General features: G+C 40.7%; 3 protein-coding genes across 12 annotated transcripts; 1 reads left to right on the top strand and 2 right to left on the bottom strand.

Annotated features, from left to right (window-relative positions):
• Positions 1-46: 46 nt before the first annotated feature.
• nfyal (nuclear transcription factor Y, alpha, like) lies at positions 47-5,085 on the bottom strand. 8 transcript variants are annotated; one of them, XM_074680724.1, is made up of 10 exons: positions 4,948-5,085; positions 4,074-4,185; positions 3,808-3,894; positions 2,648-2,794; positions 2,358-2,489; positions 2,158-2,260; positions 1,873-2,042; positions 1,129-1,302; positions 704-814; positions 47-535 (listed from the first exon to the last, which is right to left on the bottom strand). In XM_074680724.1, exons 2-10 carry the CDS (start codon positions 4,152-4,154, stop codon positions 470-472), a joined length of 1,071 nt encoding a protein of 356 aa, XP_074536825.1. In that variant the 5' UTR covers positions 4,155-4,185; positions 4,948-5,085; the 3' UTR covers positions 47-469. The 8 variants fall into 8 exon arrangements, with proteins under 8 accessions (XP_074536825.1, XP_074536829.1, XP_074536828.1 ...); XM_074680728.1 differs by having other exon boundaries at positions 1,891-2,042; XM_074680727.1 differs by having other exon boundaries at positions 3,811-3,894.
• ngrn (neugrin, neurite outgrowth associated) lies at positions 3,989-7,146 on the top strand. 3 transcript variants are annotated; one of them, XM_074680735.1, is made up of 4 exons: positions 3,989-4,017; positions 5,595-5,783; positions 5,873-5,983; positions 6,095-7,146. In XM_074680735.1, the coding sequence occupies exons 1-4, from the start codon at positions 4,004-4,006 to the stop codon at positions 6,654-6,656; spliced, it is 876 nt and encodes a 291-aa protein (XP_074536836.1). In that variant the 5' UTR covers positions 3,989-4,003; the 3' UTR covers positions 6,657-7,146. The 3 variants fall into 3 exon arrangements, with proteins under 3 accessions (XP_074536836.1, XP_074536834.1, XP_074536835.1); XM_074680733.1 differs by lacking the exon at positions 3,989-4,017 and adding an exon at positions 5,307-5,464; XM_074680734.1 differs by lacking the exon at positions 3,989-4,017 and having other exon boundaries at positions 5,325-5,783.
• Positions 7,147-7,287: 141 nt separating this feature from the next.
• sort1b (sortilin 1b) lies at positions 7,288-20,529 on the bottom strand. Its single transcript, XM_074680723.1, has 20 exons — positions 19,910-20,529; positions 18,437-18,496; positions 18,193-18,266; positions 18,001-18,103; positions 17,721-17,882; positions 17,372-17,445; positions 16,425-16,474; positions 16,080-16,207; positions 15,429-15,573; positions 14,742-14,897; positions 14,158-14,264; positions 13,772-13,874; positions 13,491-13,662; positions 12,922-13,112; positions 12,627-12,816; positions 11,983-12,099; positions 11,392-11,500; positions 11,183-11,295; positions 10,896-11,025; positions 7,288-9,387 (listed from the first exon to the last, which is right to left on the bottom strand). Exons 1-20 carry the CDS (start codon positions 20,216-20,218, stop codon positions 9,373-9,375), a joined length of 2,508 nt encoding a protein of 835 aa, XP_074536824.1. The 5' UTR covers positions 20,219-20,529; the 3' UTR covers positions 7,288-9,372.
• Positions 20,530-21,608: the final 1,079 nt, after the last annotated feature.

Genomic DNA, 21,608 nt, shown 5'->3' with positions numbered 1-21,608 from the left:
ACAACACTTAGTTAATGTCCCTTAAGTTATGTACCATTTACAAAAAAAATGTTCAAAGTTGTTCAAACAAGTATCCCCTTGTGACAGAAACTAATGTTTCATCAATTGAGGGTCAGAAAGAATGGCTTCACAGCTTCCTCTGTTTGACTAGACTGATAACAAAAACGAATGCATCCTTAATGTCCGAACAAATCCTCATGCAAATAAAACCCTAGTCCTACGTGCTTGAACATTTTAGGTGAGCATGGAAGCATCTGCCATTTCAGGTAAGAACGACCAAAAAAGGCCCACAGCCTCAGCTGTAACATAGCCAGCTCCCTGGAAGACCAGCACAAGAGCGGGTAGAAGACAAGATACCCAAGTGGCAGTGCTGTAGCTTGGTGTAAAATGGTTGAAAGGAGGTTTGGTGGGTGGGTAAAATGGGATGAAAAGTCTCAGGCAGAGAGTAGTGATGATGTTCGCTACAGTGCTATGAGACTCTGATCATCTGAGCCACTGTTTCATCTGCTGCTGCCTGGGCCACATCCTGCTGTTGCTGTAACAGAGGAAAGGAAAAAATAATCAATACTCTGCATTTGTGATAAAATATTATAAGGCTTTTGGACAAAAGGGCCAGCCAATCTTCCCACAAATCTTTAAAGAAAATTATCAATCCAAGTCGAATAGTTTACAAATATACAAATTTCAGTCAGCATATATTTACCTGTGCCAGGGCCAGAGCCATTTCCTCTTTGTCTTTAGGAGAAAAGAAACGTCCTCCATCTCCTCGTTTACGCTGCATAGCATGGCGGTGGCGGGACTCGTGCAGGTATTTCTATAAAAGTACAAAAAAACAGGGACGATTAGTTTCTGGTCGCATTAACATTGTGAATGCTGCACTAGCTCTGGTACCAGCACTAAGATATACTTACAGGTATTTAGAGTGATAATCTTAGTTTTCAACAATTGTAATGCTAGTACTTAAATCTGCAGCCCAATTCAGCTTTTAAGTTGCTTCCGAAAACCAAATTTGCATCCATGAATAAAGGTGTTATGAAAATTATTTTATGTTGGCCAAGTAGGCAGAAGGTAAACATTTGTTTGCCCGTGTTTGTGTGCAGTGAAATTCATGCTTGATGAGTCTCTTACCCTCCTTTCTTTAGGGATCTTGCCTTCAGCCTCCAGCTTGGCCCGGGCCTGTCTCCGCTTTAGGATGCGATGGTACTGTTTTGCATTGACATAGAGAGGCTCCTCCTCAAGCATCTCAGCCCCTGGGAGAGGAATGCGCTGCATTGTGGGAACTGCACTGCTTCCAGGTACCATCTGACGACGGACAGACAGAAAACAGAGACGCAGTGCTTTGAACCACTTGCAAAAACAGTTCAGTCAGATTACTTACAAAATAAAGCTCTCATCTGATCCTTCTGTCAAGAATATCAACAGAACTCAAGTTTACAGACTCACATATGAGGCCATGCATTCATGCTCTCAGTCAGCCATGAACAGATTTGTCTATAAGCCTATATAAAGTCTTATAATGCAAAAATACTACAAATGATTCTAATTATTTTGAACTGATAAAAATTCTGCAGGTAAATAAGTCTACTAAAGTTAGGGAGGACACACTGCTATTCCCTGCATAGCCAAGTGATGTAAAACACTGAGAAACGCCACTAAGGAAGCTGTGTGGTCATGTCTTTTATCCTTTAGATACAGTTTGGTCAACAAATTTGGGCATCACAGGAATTCATTCACAACATTTTGAGATATTATGATTTTACAGGGGGAGAAAAATCAATTTTAGACTCCTTGAGTTTCACATAGAAAAGAGAAACACTACACACCCTCAATTAAGTCTGGATTGAAAAAAAAAGATAAGAAGATGCTGGGTACCTCTGCACAGGGTCTTACCATGACCATTCCACCTGCATTGACCATGTTACCGGAGACTGGCAGGGTGACGGTCACAGTGCCTTGGCCGCTGTTAGTTGTGTTGGTGTTGGCACCCCCTGCCTGTACTATCTGGGCGCCTGCCAAGCTGGCAGCTGGAATTGTAATCATTCCTGCCAACAGATTACCATCACAATTAATATTCGAATAGACATCTCAAAGGTAATGTGTTTAAAGAGTCTTCAGAGCAGAAGGCACACACTAAAAGGAGAAGAAAACTGAGTGTACCCTGCTGCAGGACGGTACCATCTGCATTGACAGGCTGGTAAACAATGGTCTGTCCATCAGCTGTCTGTGCCACCTGCTGGCCCTGCACGCTGATCTGCTGCCCCTGAAGGGCCACAAGAAAGGAGAACAGACTCTCAGTATTCACATCAGTAATAGTAAAATGAAATACATGGTCACATCAGCTGTTTATTATTACAAACCTGGTTCTGTCCAGCAGTGATGGCAGTCTGGGGCTGCTGGATGATGATCTGCTGAGGCTGACCCTGCTGGCTCTGGAGTTGCAGGGTCTGACCACCTTGGAGCTGAATCTGACCTGGCTGCACCAGCTGGATCTAAATAGCAACAAAATCCCAGAACAATTCTCTAAGTCAAAATTTTAAGCCGGGTGGTAAATTATAGATGCTTTTCAAAAATCTTACTGAACCAATTCACTCACTATTACACAGAGAACAACAAAAGTTAATAAAGTTGCAGGTGCCTTATCCCTTACCTGCTGTAGTCCTTGGGCTCCAGACACAGGGACCTGCATTATGGTCTGGCCCTGACCACCTGACATGGCCTGCACCATGATAGGTTGTCCTGATGATGTGATGAGTTGCCCACCACTCACTTGGACCATGAGAGGCTGTCCCTGGACCTGCATGGAGAAACAGAAGGTGTCACAGCAGCAACAAAACACTTAAATGCTACAAAAGTAGCAAATGATGGCAAAACAGACACATTCAAGATGACACCAGAGCGGATAAACATGCACAATGATTTGATGTCAACCTTTTTGTTTTTGTATGTCACAAGAATACACAACACGGGTCCTCAGCACATCAAAGTATTTGTCACTGACAAATCTGCTGTATACAAAGGGTAACAGAAAAGTTCTGCCAAACAAGCACAACATGTGTAACTTAATGAAATCTTACTTGCTGAAAAGCGCACATAATTGGAGAAAATGCTCTGGACTACCTTCAGTTTATTTTTACATACACAAGTGAATCTAAAAATGTATGATGACCACAACAGAGAAGTGTTAATCTGTGCAAGTTGTAGAGTTGTAAAGGTTCAATTGTGACAACATCTAATATTTCAATGGTCCCTTCAAAATAGGTGAAGTGTTTGCAGACAGGCTTGGTTCGACTAACTTCAAGCTTGTCCCTTTTGGTTATATCATAGAAAAAATATGCCTTATAGTAAGGGGACACTGTAATTTTGCCAAAATTCAAAAAGAAAAATATATGTGGATGATGAGAAGTGACATGTAGGCATGGCTATGGATCCCTGCTGTTCAATTCTGGATCTTTTTCCTGCAAAACACAAAACCATGTGACCCATATCAAATGGCTTTTGTCCTCATTAGGAAGAACAATGTTTGAATTGTGAAACTTGCTTTGAAAAGCAAGAGACAAACACGGCTTGGACAAACAGTGGTCTTTTGATAGCCTTATGACAGCACAAGCGGAAACCCAATGCTGACATATAACACAGTGTGCTGATGAACATGCAGGTCAGGCAGCTGCAAGACATGCAGGCGGCAGGAGGAGGGGGGTGGACCAAACAGCACAGCCATGGGTCATGAAAATTAGCCCTTGTTTGAGCATGCAAACTTGCAAGCTGCAACTATATCAGGGCACTGACACAGGGCGGCGGTGACACCACTACCTGGAGTGTCTGCACCTGCTGGCCAGAGGCCGTCACCACGGGCGCCTCTGTTTGTAGCTGCACAGCTGTCACTGTGCCCTGTGTCTACAGGTAAGGCAGAACAATACAGTCTCAGATAAGTAATGATCAGGATGATTGTGGAATCCACTGGAGTGGTCTGTATCTGGGTACCTGTAACCTCGGAGCTCAAAAAATGTTGATATTATGGTCAGTAAATATTTTCTCCTTAAAATCTGCATAATGTAGGAAAAGTCTGGGCTCACCTGCTGCTGGATCTGTCCATTGGCAGTCTGCACAACTATCTGCTCTCCGGTAGTAGTGGTGGCAGTGGTGTACTGCTCCATAGCTTGTTATTGTCACAACCCTCTATTTAGACTGAAGAAAGAGACAGCATTGGCAGTGTTAGAGAATTATTGGCATTTTATTTTAAACAATGTCCCAACCCTTTTCGACATACAGAAACAGACAAGCAGCCAACGTCATGTAAGATTACTGATGCCCAAAATTTTTCCCTTAGCGAGACATTATCCAAATGTGACATTGAGGGCCCTTTCTTAAAATCAAGATGCTAAATGAGGCCATATTGTGCACAAAACTTATATTTTATAACCGATGTGACAAAATAGCACAACACCAAATAATACGTGCTATGTTAGCTATCCCCTTGTGTTTTACGTGATGCTTTGTGAACCGCTCACATATGTAAAGGCTAACAAGGCTAGCGTCAGCAAGCTAAAGAAAACGTGCTAAATACAAAAAGGCACAAAGCCTGTGGTGGTTATCTGGTGCTCTACCAGTGTTTATTCCTGATTAAGTTCATGCTTATTGTGAGTAGTCATACAGCATATTTAACTAAAGGGTGAACATTTTGAAACACTCCTTTGTTGTGGAGATTCGACATTTTAGCAAACTAGCGACCGTTAGCAAAGGCTCGTCGACTTCCAGAGATCATGTTCCTTCCCAGAAGCCGACATCGAGAACACGGTGTTATTTACAGCCTAACCAGTCTGAAACGCAGCGGTCGAAATCAAACTGCCATGCCATTTTTTGCATTTAGCAGGGTTAGTAATTTGGTTGGTCCATAGCAAACCAATCCGTGCTGACAACTACCAATGCCTTCAATAGGGTCTCCCTTACCGTGTCTTCGCTGTCCGGTTTCCCTCTGATTGGCTCTAGTACAGCTCGCTAAAGCCCAATCAACAAAGTGAGCGGACAAAATGGCGCAAATGAAACAACGGCGCCTGGGAGGAGGTGCGTAGCTGCGTCACACATGAATACTGGGTCAGAACAAGATGCAGTTTTCACGGTGCCCGGCAGATGTCGCTACTTAGTCAATTACATTGTGTTTTTTCCCCCCTTTGGCAGTCTTCTAGTGAAGAAATTATTTTTTATGAGAAAGTGTCAGCAAGGCATTTTTTGGTTTAGATTTGGAACCAAAATCATCTGCTTTATTAATTGATACAACAGTTTGTTCTTGTCATTGGCACTATTTTTGTGTCACTGTACCCCTGCCCGGTAGGTGGCAGTAATGCACCTTCATTCCCCAATGATCTATGTTTGCGGAAGTACGTGTGCACGTTACAATTTGCCCCTTCAGGCATGTCAAAGGAGCTATCTTCAAAAGAAAGCAGCGGCCAGTTCGATCATATGACGAGTATGTATTTCATTTAACTTGTGTGTGTGATAGTGAGAATACCCTACCTGCCAAAACTAGCAAATCGTTTGGCTTAAAAAGAGAGGAAAGCCATGGCCCGACCCTTCCAGCTATTCTCCGTCCTCTCTAGGCTCTGTGCTCCATCCGTGGGATCCTCACTTTATATCAGTGGCTGTCGATTTGCGAGCAGGGATGCAAGTTCGGTATGGATGAGACAGAGCCAAAAAATCAGAGACAGAGCTTCAAGATACAGCGACCACGTGTCTGATGAAGAATTTGGTCTGGAGGATGTTGAAGACAAGCTCCAATCATTGGTTGAGTAGGTATCAGCGAGAGAAATCATAAATTTTTAAACATCTTTGTGTTGAACATTTGAATTGAGCAATCGCCACCTCCTGTATGTTTCAGTGAGGGGAGAAAGAGGCAGAAGACTGTGAAATATCACATCCTGAGAAGAAAGATGATTCCAGCAGGAGCCCCACAGAGGAAGCTCACCTGGGATGCCATGGAGCAGATCAGGTGTGAAGCCTTGTCGACATTGCATCCCAGCCAGTCACCGATGTACAAAGGCTTTTTTCAAAGGCAACCTATAAAATGTGGCTTAATATTTAATCTTTCTCTATTTCTTAGATATCTGAAGCAGGAGCAACCAGATGAGTGGACAGTGGAGCGTCTGGCCGAAGGTTTCTCTGTCAGCCCAGATGTTATTCTGAGAGTCCTCAGGAGTAAGTTTGTGCCTAGTCCCCAAAGAAGAGCCAAACAGGACGCCAAAATAATGTCACAACTCAGCCAGAAAGTGCTGCCTTCAGGTGCTGAGACAGGATCAGTTAGGCAGAAGCTACATGGAAACAACACACCAAGCATGCTTCCATCTGGAGCTGGAGTTAATTCAGTGGTACCTGTGGCTGAGAAGAGTTTAATGCTTCAAAATAAGGTCCTGGAGTCTAAAATGCTGGTCTCCAGTACAGTCATACCCACCATGCTTAGAACTGGTATAAATGGAGAGACTCAAGTGACAACATCTGGTGAAACCTATACAGAGGAGAGTGAAGAGGATGAGGAGAGCTGGGATGGAGAGGTGTTTACGGACGACAAACTTGAAGAGTATATTAACATGGAGAAGCCTCCCCCAGTAACGCAAGTTGGGAATGAATATTTTGATGTGGAGGGAAATTTTTTGTACAGAATCTGAAGACTTTCAGTGTTTGGGCTTTTTGCTAAGCTTGCTCAATACAAGACAATACTCTGCTCAGGGGTTTTCTTAACATGTTAAGAAGCAAAACAGCTGAAATAAAAGAAATCTCAGAACAGACTAATTTTATTATTTGTTACCATGTGTATTGATTTATTTACTTACATTTGCCGTGTACTTTTATGCCCTTAAGAATAAATGCAGCACCTGTTTTAAAGTACAGTAAATGAACAAACTGGGTAACACATTTTCTGGACTACTGCAGTGGGTTCAGGTTGATTTAAGTTTCCCTTAAATGTCTTACCGTGTTAACAGCCTTCAGCAATAATGCGTTGTTGAAATTGAAATCTTAGTAAACTGACAAAATTTCAAAACTATAAGAAAAACCACTATAAGTAAACCACAGCAAAACTTGTTGTGATTTAATGTTTTCATGTGGCCCCATTTCCTTATCTCTGTTTTTACATAACTGTTCATTCGAAACAATCATTGGACAAGAGAAAAATAAAGGAACGAATCAATTTATTGGCAAACCCAAAGAAAACTGCCTCAAATATACAGAAAAAAAGAAACGTAGCAGATACAAAGATGTAGCCTTGTATATTTACAGAACCATCACAATGACTTTAATTTTTACAGCAGTTTCAAACTGTCAAGAAAAAACATAGTTACTTAATGCAATAAACCATCATTAAATAAGAAACTGCCAAGTATTCCCCAGTGCAAAGCAGTTTAATCATAATTCACTCTGTGTTTTCAACTGGAGCTCACTCCCCTGCCCACACCCACTGCCAGGTGAAATTACTAAACAAAAAAAGACAAAAAAGCCAGGTTATTGCTAGCTTAGGCTTTGTGGATTTGAATTTGAAGCAAACATGCAGTGGAATGGGAGCTCCAGTGAAACCAACCTCTCTTTAACTGCTTAAGGATTTGTCTTAAGCAATGAGTGCAACTTCAGGGTGTCACTGGCTTACTGTGGGAAGCTGGGTGCACAGTGGTTGATTTAAACAATAACCAGAAAATGGATGCTGGCCTCACACCCAGAGAGCATCTCATCATACCCTCACACCAGGCACTTGTATAAACTCATCCATTTTTACTGCAGTCAAGAATAAATAAATTCTTTATGAAACCAAAATATTCAACACACAGCAGACAAATAATTATGCAGTGAAAGTTTAAAAGAAAAAAAAAACCCTGTTAGACTTCACATGATACACCAGACAGCTCTGCTGAAAGAAATGCAGCTCTAAAATTACAGTAGTATCAGCATGATTAAAAAGAAAATAGCAGTTTACAGTGACTGTCGTAGATGAGGAACTTTCTATCCTGTCACAGAATTTTTTCCAGCTTAGATGTGAGTACCAATTTACAAAACAGTGCTGCGACTTGCTCAACCATGTCTGTCAATCTCCTCGTAGTCTACAGCGTTTATAAGGCTATACAACATTTACATGACTAAATTTCTTTTTCACATTGCTCCTGCACTGTTTCCAAATGATATTGATATAGTCCTCTACATTGAGGGTTAAGTAAAGTTGTTGATATCTAATAGCAAACTAGACTTATTTCTGTTATGCCTTAGCATCTTTGAACCAAAGTTTACTGAGTTATAAATTTGTTACATCAGTTCAAAAGTTGATTAGTACAAAAGTTGCTCCAGTGATCAAAAACAAGACTTGTGACTACAGTGTTTTTCTTTTTTTTTAAACTCATCTCGTGTCACATTTTGGATTTTTTTTTTTTACTACAAACTCTACACATACAAAGGACCTTGTGCTTTAAACAATTTATAAACAGATTCTTTCCTGAAACAGACACATAGACCGACACAGACATGAATGTGCTCCACTCAACGACATCTCCATTCACACATCAGACAAAACGCTCCTGTAGGGTTATTCTAGCTGTATTTACACACTGAAGATGTTATTGCTATCAAAGCTGATGCTAATTTCCCCTTGCATCTGACGAGAACTCATTGTGATCAAGGGACAAAGTATTCAGACTTATATTCCAAATGATAATTACAAAATGGGGCCAAAAGTCAGTGCCTGGGAAAGGAATGGGGTTAAAAAAGAAAAATTTACCAACTCTTGTCTATTTTGGGCACATTTTTATCTTGACAAATACTTAAAAGTAAGGATTGAGACTGTGGTCAAGGAGAATGTTTAACCAGCTACATACAGCAATCCTTTCAACACCAACCAAACTGGTACCACATCAGAGATGGCAAAGAAAATTGATTTATGTACAAGTGCATGTGGAGAAAGGGACACAGCTCTTCAACAGAGGTGAAAATTATTTCCAGGAGCCATTTCAGGTAACTTAAGAAGCAGAACCCTGAATACAACAGTGACAGGTTTACACAGCTAGCTTTGCTAACCCATCACTCCGGCTCCTCGAGCAGGTTCAATTACTGCTTTAGTTCTTAGTTCTCTAAAATAAATAACTCACTCAATAAAATCAATAACTGGAGCAAACACTAGACCTCCTTCTTATCTGTGACACCAGTCCCACAGAGCCTCAGTACATTCACTTTTCTTCATACATGACAACAGAGGCCCACAGACCCTCTGTCTGTGCAGCGAGGCCCAAGTGCAATCCAGGAGGTGAAAGGAAGAAGTAGCTGGAGACAAAAGAGGGACAGCAACAGCAGCCAGCCACGGGGGCGGATGGGAAATCTGTTGCTTAGTTGCACAACAGGTTGAGCCGGTTATTCAAGCAGGTCCTGCAGGAAGGGAAAATAGGATGCCGATGAAGAACTAACAACAGCGAAATAAAAACCATTGGGTTCATGTTGGTACACACAGCTTCTAAGGATCCTTAAATGACCTAGTTTAAGTTGAATCTGTTTCTGTGTTGTGGGTACAGTAACAATGTAAACTGTACTACAGAAAAAAGCACCATGCTGACATCAGGGATACTTCTTCTGAGTGATGAATAAAGCACTTTTAAGGAACTATGTGACTGCATAAATCGAGTACGACTTATAGTTTAAAGCATGACTGTTTGCTCCTTGGAGTCATGATGGGAACCAGCTTTCAGCGTGATGATTCAGCATAAATTTGTATAACAAAGGGCTCTGGTTTGAACATGTCAGCTGATAAGCAACATGGCACTGCAGTTTCGGAATGGAAAAAATGTTAAGAGCACATTTCTAGTTGGTTATCAGAAGGTTTCTAAAGCTCAAGTCTTTCAGTTTTGATTTTCTTGCTGCTGTTATTAGGTTTTATGGAAGAAAGTGAATATTAACTTCTGACTCCTTAATTATTTAAGACTATACTCGATATTGCTGTTCTGTGTACTTTAAAACTGCTACTACTCATAATTATCTCTAACTTCCTCATAGTTAGAGCCGGCTCAGGCGTGAACCAGCTCATAGTTTTGCTGCTATAGACTTGGGACGCAGTCACACTGGGACACCGTACGTTGCTTAAGGACGCCTTAGCCCTGGGGATGGGGGGAATGACACACTGAGCTTCTATTTCCCTCTCTCCTCTACTCGTCACTAAATCCAAATCTTATTTTACCATTAAAGTTACAGACCACAGATCTTTCTTGAAATCCCTGAGCCCCTTTGTTTTATAGATTCATCTGGATTGTTGCAGTACAGGGCCTGCTGTGGCCCTGCCAGACTCCAGCTGCTACAACTACTGCAGTCTGACCAACACCATCATCAACAGTGTTAGAATGCTAATTTTAACATCTCTTTCTCTATCCCTACCTTATAATGATTTTAGGAAATACAGAGAAGGTAGACTGATTAACTTTTTTTAAAAATTGATTTTCCCCACTCTTCTCCCAATATTGATTTTTCATATCTATTCTAAAGGGGCGCTGGGTAGCTGGCAGCTCTGAGGTTTATCCCATTTCTGTGTTTCCCCATGTTTGGTTTCTTATATGTCTTGAAAGGGATGTAGCTGAAAGAAAATTTCCCCTCGGGGATCAATAAAGTATTCTGATTCTGATTCTACCTCAGCAAACCCAACAGATCAACTTGTCCCCCACTCCTAGCTCATAGCTCTTTTTAAAAATTGAATTAAAAAAAACTATGATTCTTGTTAGTGATGTAGTCTGAAAGTTCCTAATGAAGAATAAAAACAGTTACTATTGTCTATTTTCTGTCCCCAATAACAATGAATAAGTTGTCTTAAAGGCACTTTGTCTGTTTGTTAAAAGACATCTATGACATCTGCCTTAGCCCATCTAAGCAGGGAAAACAGGGATCCACCGTACCTCGTCTGAGTCATCGTGAAACTCGATCTTGCCGTTTTGAGTGTGGTTGGTCTCCAGCGGGTCGTCTACCCCCTCAGCAGCATTGTCCTCAACATGCTGCTGCAGCACAGAGTACCTGTGAACCAAGAACCTGCAGAAAATTCAAAATACTGTCAGGTTTTCTTGAATCAACAGTAAAACCGGGGGAAAATAACCCATGAAAAACAACAATAAAGAACAGCTTGCTCTTTTTAAATATGTTTTCCTGCAGACATGTTCTTCACGTTGGTTTGCAGAAAAACACTAACCTGCCACCACAGACATATTTCTTAACAAAGACGACTCCTGCTGCAACACTCAGCAGCATGATGATGATGACTGTGATCACGATAGGGATCGACTTGGACGAGCGGTTGTCTACCTGTAGAAATACATGTGGACATACTGCAGGTTAATAAAAAAGCATGTTGAAAATAGTTTTCACAAGATTTTAATGAAATCTGGAAGAGGTACTGACCGTCAGCTCTGGACCAATCAGGTCGCTCACACACCTCCTGCTGAGGTCAATCTCTTTGCGCTCAGGCATCTTCCCCCCCTCACACTTATCTCCAGGGATTTTCCTATAGCTGAGGAGCACAGACAAATGGATGATGTCCACATCATTCAATCAGGATATATGACTTTGACATCATTGACATCATTTATTTTTTAGAGAGGGGCTGCTTAAATTTCAGTAGCAAGAGTAAGTTTCCAACAATTTACTAAACATGACACTTGTTTGTGCCCAAAACCATTTCCTTTGACATTTTCACTGTTGCAGTAACTTCCGTATTTCACCACATATCAGATAGAGAACAGGGTCACAGGAGCATTGAATTATTCAGTATCATAACAGCAAAATTATCTTTTTTTTTAACCTGTAAAACACTAAAAAAGTAGATTATTGAAAAAAATATCAATCAGACTAGATAAAAGTAGTTTTAAATGTATGCATAACACATTAACCGCTTCCTCTTACATTTTGTTAAAAGGTGGTTTCCTGTCAGTAGAGTTAAACAGTTTGATGAGCAGATATCTGTTAGCCTTTAAACTGGAGCTGGACTCTTACCCACTGGTCTGCAGCTGCTCCTCTTTGCCGTGAAGACAAAACTCCAACACTTTTCCCTTCAGGTCCGGCTGTTCCACACACTCTGAGCTGTTCTCTTTCCGGTAATATCCAAAGTCACTGTGAAAAGGGTTAGCGTTAAGACAGAATGTCAAAGGAGTGAGAATGTTTATTTGTTCTGAGTTAACTTTTTTGTCTCATTTTGATACTTCTTTAGCTATGGTTTGCCAAGGTCAATGTGAACTCTTCAGATTAAATGAGAAACCATTCCTCTTTAAACAGTACTTTTAGCAGTACAGGTATAGATCCTATTCGGGGTGGTCCAGTTTAAAGACACTGAAATGATGTTTCATGTTACCAGAGTTTGAATCAAACTGTCCAGAAAAAAAGTCAAGATTTGATCCTTGGCACATTTTGAGTAAAACAGCTTTGAGTACAAAATAAAGGCAAAGTGAGCAAGAAGTTTGTACATCTGTAGTTAGCACTGACTTGTGCTCTGAATAAAAACGAATGTAGTTTCTAAAAATTGACCTTTCTTTTTATTTTGCTGTGACATGATAACTAAAAGCTTAATTGAACCTTTTCACATGAGCATAAATTAAAGAAACATTATGTGAGGTTGTGAACTGCCAGAGTGAATCTCTCACCACAGGAAGTCATCCAGTGTGCAGGGACATGGCGTTGGCTGCGTGTTGACCTGATAATCTCGTCCGTTCCAGCAGACAGAGTCCTTCCTGAGACGTAGGAACCTTTCTTTGTAGCCCAGCATGCAACCATCATTAGGGTCGCTGATGTCATCGGAGTGCGCCAACCACTGCACATAGTCCTTGTCATCACCTAAAAACAGAGGCATCAGTGGCTCCATTAACATCTAGTCTTTATAAATATTGACAAATTTTCCTGAGATTTGCTGAGGTGTATTTGTTGTACTGTGTGACTAACAGTCTCTGGTGAGCAGCTCCCTGAAGTCGATGGTGATTGAGATCCAGTACTGGCTCAGGAAGGAGTCTCTGTAGCCCCAGATACTGACGTTCATGGAGCGTGCTCCTGGCTCAGAGGCCAGACCAGTGAAGTAAAGAGGCTCTTTGGTGAAAGTGTACACACCCCAGCACTGTCCTTCATCTGTAGAGAATCTGTACAGACAATCACAGAAATTAGCCCAAAATATAACAAGAATCAGTATGCAGGTTTAACACTGCAGTAATGGGCTGAAGCAATAAACACAAGGTATATGCAGTTTTTAACAATTTATTTGTAGAGCAAGGACTTCTTTCTATTGTTTCAGGTGATTCTACATCAAAAACAATCTTATATAAAGTAGTTACAGAGTTAGAGTTGCAGTTGTCTTTGTGCAGTGATTAGTACATGCATGTATGCTGTAGCTCGAGGGAATCGCACAGACATTTCCACTGACTTGGTTGTTGTCACAAGGCTCCACACTTCATGGGCCTTTGTGTTTTAGACACAGACAGTATTCAAATAAATAACAGCTGTTAATAACTGAGACTCACTTGATCTTGTCGATCGCTTGGGTGGGGCTGTGCTCCACAGCAACCAGCAGACCTCCAGAGTCCAAAATGGCGTAGTGATGGGGCCCCTCCAGGGCCTTTATCCAGGTGTAACCTCCATCATCAGACACATACACATCTGGCTTCATCACTGAGATGGCGTCCCCAACACTCCCTGTTCACACACGCACAGTGGAAAAAAATGTGTGTTATAGATATCTGACTAAAACACTGGAGTTTAGGAACAGGGGATGGAAGAGTTAAAGCTCTGATCAGGGACTTACCATGAGCTAAGATGAGACCCACAGCGTTAGGTTCACTCAAGGGCAACATGGGGATGTTCAGCTTCATGGCAGTGCTGTAGGCAGCATGGATATGGAGACTGCACTATAAACACAAGCACAGACAGTATGTGATTTCAAACTGTTTAAAGGAACAACAGAGGAAAACAAAAAGTTGTATATTTAAAACGAAATTAGCCAGAATACAGGTACTAGCCTGATTTAGCCTTTTGTGATGCTAAGAACTAAATAAAACCTTTTCAAAGCCCATTTTGTTTAACATCCTACAATGAAATTTAATCGGTGCCAACAATCTATAAAAGTACACAGTTTTCATGTTGAAAAATTCAACTTCTCTATTTGTTTTTACAGCAACTTCCTCTCTTTACCTTATCAGGGTCTTTGGCTGTAGCGTCACACTTGCTGTTGGCAGGTTGCCTCAGAGGAACCCACTCCCCTCCTTGATCAAAGGACACAACAGACTGCACAGAGCTGTCTGCAACAACATCAACAGGGAGAAAGTTAGCATCATACTAATTCAACCAACTTGAAAAAATAAATGCAAACAAAGCTTAGATTTAGTAGCTTTATAAAAAAAAGAGAGAACGTATTTAGGGTAAGCAAACCAAAGGTCAAACGCGTCCTGCCACTGAAAAATCATGTCACCAGTATGTGTGGTGCAGAAGTGTGGAGACAAAAAGCACACACTCGACAGATTTGCTCAGGATATGGTGAGCAGCAGACACAGTGAGGTTGAGATGTTGATGTCGATGTGAGATATTTCTGGGTGTGAGCCAGCCGCGTCACACAGACAACACATTTAACACTGAACAGCTAATGAAATATTTACCCAACGCCCTCCCTCTGGTATGTAATGGAGAAGTCGTATCTGTGTGTGTCTTCTGATGGGAATTTGAGTACAGGCATGTGTTGATATTCTTTTAACAAAGCACAGGCACATGAATGGATGTACCTTCTGCGAGGACACTACTGATGAAAACTCCTCGCAGGGAGGTGACGTTGGTGAAGTCCGTATCGCCTCCAGTGGTGGTGTAAAGGTGGCGCTCCAGCGACTTAGAATACACAGTGCCACGGTCATCTGATACGTATATGGTACCAAATCCTGTATCTGTGGAAGGTGATAAATGTGAACACATACTGTAGTTGAAAAGCAGGTCATCTGAAACAACAAAATAAATATTTTATGAACAATTCACCAAACTTTTTTTATGTTACAATAATAATAATAACAATAATAATAATAATAATACTAATAAAAATAATAATAATAATAATAATGATGATGATGACAATAAATAAATAAATAATAATAACAATAATAATAATAATAATAATAGTACTATTATTATTATTATTATCATTATTATTACGATTATTATTATTATTATTATTATTATTATTATTATTATTATTATTATTATTATTATTATTATTATTAATAATAATAATAGAATAGAAACAAAAACAAGACACAAAAAAAAAGACCTTAGGAAGGAGCACAAGTCATAGGAACCAAGACAAAACAAGAACCATGCAACTTAAAATGAGATCATAATAGGATGCAGGACAACATCCAGTCATCTCATCCTCTATGTAACACAATTTGAAGAGTAAACATTAGGTTCCTGTTCAGACTGACCTCCTGGCTCATCAACATGCATGAAGACCATTTCATCGTTGGCTGCTAGGATGGAGTAAAACTGCTCGTGACCCACTGGCGGCAGCTGGGCCATGTTCCATGTCTCACCGTGGTCCACTGACACATAGATCATCCTTAGGGTGCCCTGCAGGGTAGGAGAAGTATAAGAATAAGAAGAGGACAGATAAACAGGGGTAAGGGGGAACTATTGAGAAAAAATCTTGGTCCATGCAAGTTTAATTTAATGCCAATCAAAAATCAGTTAAATGTATAGAGCAAGCTCAGAGAAAAGAATCATATTACCACATAGAATAATAAAATTTAAAAAAAATCCATATGAGAATATAACACACATTTAGTCATTTACCAAACATAGAAAGTCAGACAATTGACGCAATAAAGTATTAACACAAAATTAGCAGAACTACCTGACATGAGACATGTATACAGAGTTTGTTGTGTACAAACAGGGAACTGCCCCTTTAAAATACCACATTTGCCCATGTACATGTGCAGCTTCAGCCAAGATTGGAAAAAATGATTACACTAAAGGGTTTCCTAACAAACACTAAGGTTTAAACAATCAATACAACTCCTCAGGAGGCCAGATCGTGTATCTGTTGGTACTGTTTATATCTGCTGTAAACTGACCTTGCCTGTCATCACAGAGGCAAAGAGGAACCGTCCACCCAGGCCAAATGAATAGATCTTAGTGGCAATAGTCTTGATGGTTTTGCCATAGTCTGTTGTCTTTCTCAGCTCCAACATTCCCCGATCACCTGGAAAAAGAACACACATGAAAACTCAGCAATAATGTAACATATACAACCCTCACTTAATGTTACTCATAAACACTGACTGACTGACTCCTAACTGTGAATATTAGACTGCATCAGAAGTAGTGGTATTGGAAATAGATTGACTCTTATTTAATAACATGTTCTACCTCTCAGTAAACAACCAGATATTAATGAAACCAGGTGATCCTCTACTTACTGCAGGATCCATTGAGACTGGTTGTAAAAAAGATGGTGTTTTTTCTTCCCCTGGAATCAGAGTGAGAAACAACAAGAATATTAGATGAGCACACCCACACATTTGGGTCCAAAAAGCCAAGGATATGTGAGAAAATGCATGAAGACTGGTTTATTAATGATGATGTGACCATTCAAAGTGTGATCAAATATAAAAATATAAAAAAACAAACACACTGAACAGGCAATGCTTAGGAGCAGTCTTTCACAGGACTCTTTATACATTTGCATATTTCTATAATAGCATTGCAGAACAGAGAACCACATGACCTGGCTTATCAAATAAAACTGTTGCACAGTCATGCCTTTCCCAAATATGTACTTTCTCATAAGTATGTGTGTGTGTGTGTTTTAACTTAAGACAACTGCTCCCAAACCCTGAAATGACCCATTTCAGTGGAGCCTGTCGGGATTGGTGTCATGTTTCAGAAGGAGGCTGAGTTCACACAGACATGGTTAACTTGATAACACTGCTTTAAAACTGATGCAGACGCTGACATGCAGAGCAAGACACGCAGAGCCGCCAAGGTTAAACAATAAATACCAGGACTTTCCTGAAACAACAACAGCACTACAAGGGACCTGGTTAAACAGTCACTAAATGTTATCACCAATTTGAAAGATGCCGTATCAAAAATAACCTTTTTAGAGAAAAAGCCTGCCTCAACAACTAACTTTAAACCTACTAGATATATAGCGTGAAACAGAGTAACATTATTAGAGCAAAAAAAACAAAAATAGGTCAAACACTGTTTGACTTGATCATAAATGGGTGGGACTTTTTTTGAATGGTAATAGTTAACTCACTGCATGGAAACATTTCCCTGAGTCAATAACAAGCTCATGGATATTGAATAACCCAAGACACCTAAGACTAGGTGCTAATTTAATCACAGTGTTCCCTCTTACCATTTCACCAGACACACCATGTTGTGCAACTTCTTCCAGTTGCTGCCGAAATCTTCAGACAACCACAGTTCATTCTGAAGACACAAAGAAAAGACTAAATCATCCATCTATTGTCCAGCTGTAACGACACCATGTTTATATCTAGGTCATACAGGAACCTGTCAACTACAGCTACCTATAAACATATGAGGAAGTAAGATAAGGGTTTGCTTAAGAGTTTTACACTAGGCTATGACAACAATTAATCAACATAAATTCATGGCACACTAAAAACTATCTTTTCATATTTGTCACCTAAATCTAGAAGGTTTGCCCCACAGTACAAGTCATTCTCTCTCATTATTCTTACACTGTTGCTGAGGACCAGCAGCACGTTGGAGTTGTAGGGGTTGTATGTGATCTGCATTATAGGGAGGAAGGGCAAGTCCTGTGGTGTGAAACTCTTTCCAAAGTCATCTGAGACAAAGATCCGAGACGCGATACCCCCAGACACCTCTGCTGTCAGGATCACCTATGAGTCAGGTGAGGATGTTAAAGGTTAAACCAGGAGACAGACGCCACAAAAGGTCTACATTATAAGATTTCTGAATGGATTCATAACTTGGCAGCTTGAAGAGGTCATGACTCACTTTTCCAGAGTTCTCGGGCCCGATTGCTATTCCAAACTCTGATCTGATAAAAGTGCTGTTGATAAGCTCAGTCACATCCTGGAATGACTTCCCGTAGTTCTCACTAGCAGAAAGACAGGGGTTGCTGCCAAATGTAATGCAAATCAAACACAAACATTTGCTTCTTCCAACTCATGGGATCATGCGACTTACCTCCGGTAGAGTTTGGACTGCCCAAATCTTAACATGAAGAAGGGCATCTGGAAGGTAGTCAGAGCCAGGATCACCTGCAGAGACAGAAGGCATTGCATGGATCAGGTACTGAGACCCTGATGGGAGGAGGCTCATAATCTGTCAGATTATCTTGTCACTTTCATACAGATTAGTGAACTAGTCATCCATGTTGGTCATGCTAAAAAAAAAAACAGCACGGACTAAAAAGCTGGATCACACTTACCCCTGTTCCATCTCCAACCCAGGCCAGTGACACTGACCCACTGAGGTCATTGAAGGGGTACTGTGGAGAATAGCAAATAAATGCACAATAAGTGTAATATATGAAGTAAACATTCTGAGCAGAAGAGTTGTTCAAGTTTGTGTCATCGTCACACAATACTTGAACCTGAAACTCGTTCATATCTGTGTGTGTGCGTGTGTGTGTTGCTGACAAAGGCAATGACACTAGAGTTTTAAAAAGTGCAGTTAATTCTGCCTCTAGTCTGTATTTCTGTTTTGATGGACTCCATGTTTTTCACTTAAGCAGAGATGACAAAGTAAAAACATGAAGCACCACTTCACAGACCAGGCAAGCATTTCAGTGAGCATGTGGCTCCAAACCATTTGTTCCTGGGCCAAGCTTCTGAAAAGAAATACTGAACACCACATTTTATAAAGGGTCAGATTTTCTCTTTGGCAACAATTTTGTGCACATTTTGTCAATTTAACAGTGCAGCTCTCAGAAATGCCTCCCCTTCCCAGTTACCTAATGTCAAAGTTTTGATTCTTTGAGCCCATTTAGTGGCTTGCAGTAGAAACCATGAGGGAAATGAGCTGAGCCTTTTGTGGAATTCAGTCGACTTTAGATTACTGAAGCAACTATACAAAGAGTGCAATGCAAAGTTGATCACATGGCTGTGACAAGCTAGGCAAATAAGCAGGGCAGGGCAGGGCACTGCTGGGGTCAGCCTACTGTTTGTTTTCAAAAAGAGAGAACTGCATTGTTGTTTGGGTGCTTCATAAGCTGCATTTATTTCTGTGCTTTCTCTGCCTTTTGTGCTAAGACAGTCAAATCCATTTCACATCTGGTGACACTAAATTTAGCTCACTGTGCTATCTAGGATTTGGGCAAAAAGCCTGACACTCTCATCTCACTGTATTCAGACACACTGTCTGCCTCCATGTGGTGCTCACTGCTTTTAATTACAAAATAACTACCACACAGCCAGTCACATGGATTCCTCGGGGGACATTTCCCTGTCAACATTCACTCTTTGTGAGGCAGAGATAATAAGGGATCCTTAAATACAGAATACAGCTGCATCTCTGAGAAGAGTAAGATATAGGTCACTGTCATCATCAGTGGAGTAATGGGAAGGTAAACCGGTTGTGCCTCAGTTGAGCACGCCTAGGTCTTAAAGCATGAGGAACATAGGCGTTGTTTCTATTTCAGAGGCTTAGTGTGTTTCCCTGAATCAACTATCAGTAAACAATCAAACCTTTTGATGGTAATGCATGTAGAACAATACACCTACAGCAATGTAGGCCAAATTTCATCCTTGGCTTCAGGACTTTTGTTTATAAATGTAGACAGCCCAACATGGACAGAGCAGCTGATCAAGCCCTCTAGTATACCTGGTTAACACCTGCGCATCCTCTTGTCTCATTTAACAGAGACGTTTGAAGAGTAACAGGACCTCACTGAGTAACTTACGATGTGGGTGTTGTCTGCCAACTTGGTTTCATATCCTTGCAGGGCATCGCAGGAGTCTCCCTGCTCTACACTTCTTCGATGTATCCTGTGTTTTGGTGATGCCGCCAGCCATGCAGGCAAAGACCTCTTGACGATTTTCACAGCTTTCTCCTCGATGTATGAGCGCTTTACAAAACGCGACTGTCCGAGGGCTTCGGATCCCTGCTGAAAATCTTCACTGGCTGTGAAAGTGGGAACAGATAACAACAGGAGACAGGGCAGCAAAAGTCTTCTCATCCTTGGTGCAAGTGTCACTGACAAAGAAAGCATAACAAAGACGAAAAAATCAGCCAAAACGACTCTTTGTTTATCCCGGTCTTGTCTTGAAATTGAAGGTCGCTACAGCACTGCCGCGGATGACATCAACAAAACAGTAGTCCTAACAGCGACTATTCTCGGCTTTGAAAACACGAAGCTCTCTCAAAGCTCCGGCCAATCCCTCGCGCAGTCGCAGTTAGATTGTAGAAAACGACAAAAACGCGATTTGCCGGATAAACTGGATAATTCTGCATCAATAATTCGTGTTACTACTCCTTATCCTACACTGTAATGAATACGGCAAGTGTCTGCAGGTCGTTAGCGCTCTCTGCTGGGAGGAGGCTCTGTGATTGGCTGGCATTCCCCTCTGGTTCACCTTTTTGCTTTTCGATTGGTTGAATCCTGAAAGGGGCGGTGACAATTAAGGACAACAGGAGGCTAAAAATGAGATGTTAAAGCCTGATAAGATAGGTTGTGCAGCGCTTTCATATAACTTCATGCACCTGAACAAAACATTAACACTGTGAAAATCTATATTTCTGCCATTTAATTTTTCTAACTGTTCATGACACGTAAGCTGAGGACTAACTGTGACATTTGAAACACTATCTGAAGTGAAGAGTCATTTTCTTGAACTAGTGGTGCTTTATAATTCATGGGCCCAGCCCTGTTAAGTCACATCTGACACTCATAAAGTGACCAGACGTTTATCAAAAAAATAATTAAATGAGAGAGATAAAACGTGAAAAATTGGCATGGTTAATCTCTCGTTTTTGTGTGCTTTTTTCACTTTGCTGCACTAACTATTGTTTAAATGGCTTACAATTCAAAGGTACAGGCAATACGAGACTGGGTAATATGTCAGATGTATACAGATGTGTGTGCCTTCTAAACAGGGATGTGTCTTACAAGCCTTTGTTTAATACCACACTTGAGAGGGGGTTAAACATCTGGACCTGCTCCAGTTTGGCAGTGCCAAAACAAGGGATTAAACATCACTTAATGAAACACTCGATCCATCAACACAAAATTCTTGAAGTCAGGTAGTTTCATTTTTTGTTTGGATTGTTTAAAACATTTGTATTTAAATGAGCAGTATTAAATTTATGTTTCCCCCATTCAGGCTCAGGTACAATCAATACAACTCTGACATCAGCTTATCTCACTGAAAAAAACAAGGCCATGGAACAACAACCTTTCTTCCATATGTTATTAGCATATGTAGAATCATTTTACTGAAGATTCAAGTATTAAGTATTGTGTTTTCAAATTTGTGATCTTATATCATATCAAATTCTATTTCTTAACTGCATTAGTCAAAATAGGTCATATTGCTCTCTTGATTAAACGTATTCATGTGATAGGCCAACGGGTCACAACAAACCCATGACCACTGGTCATG

Source organism: Halichoeres trimaculatus, unplaced genomic scaffold (genome assembly GCF_033239565.1).
Source record: "Halichoeres trimaculatus isolate MK-OKI-2021-1 unplaced genomic scaffold, fHalTri1.1 fHalTri1_scaffold_11, whole genome shotgun sequence".
Lineage (NCBI taxonomy): Eukaryota > Metazoa > Chordata > Actinopteri > Labriformes > Labridae > Halichoeres > Halichoeres trimaculatus.
Note: the sequence above shows the minus strand (reverse complement) of the source record. Positions and strands in the feature narration are given on the sequence as shown.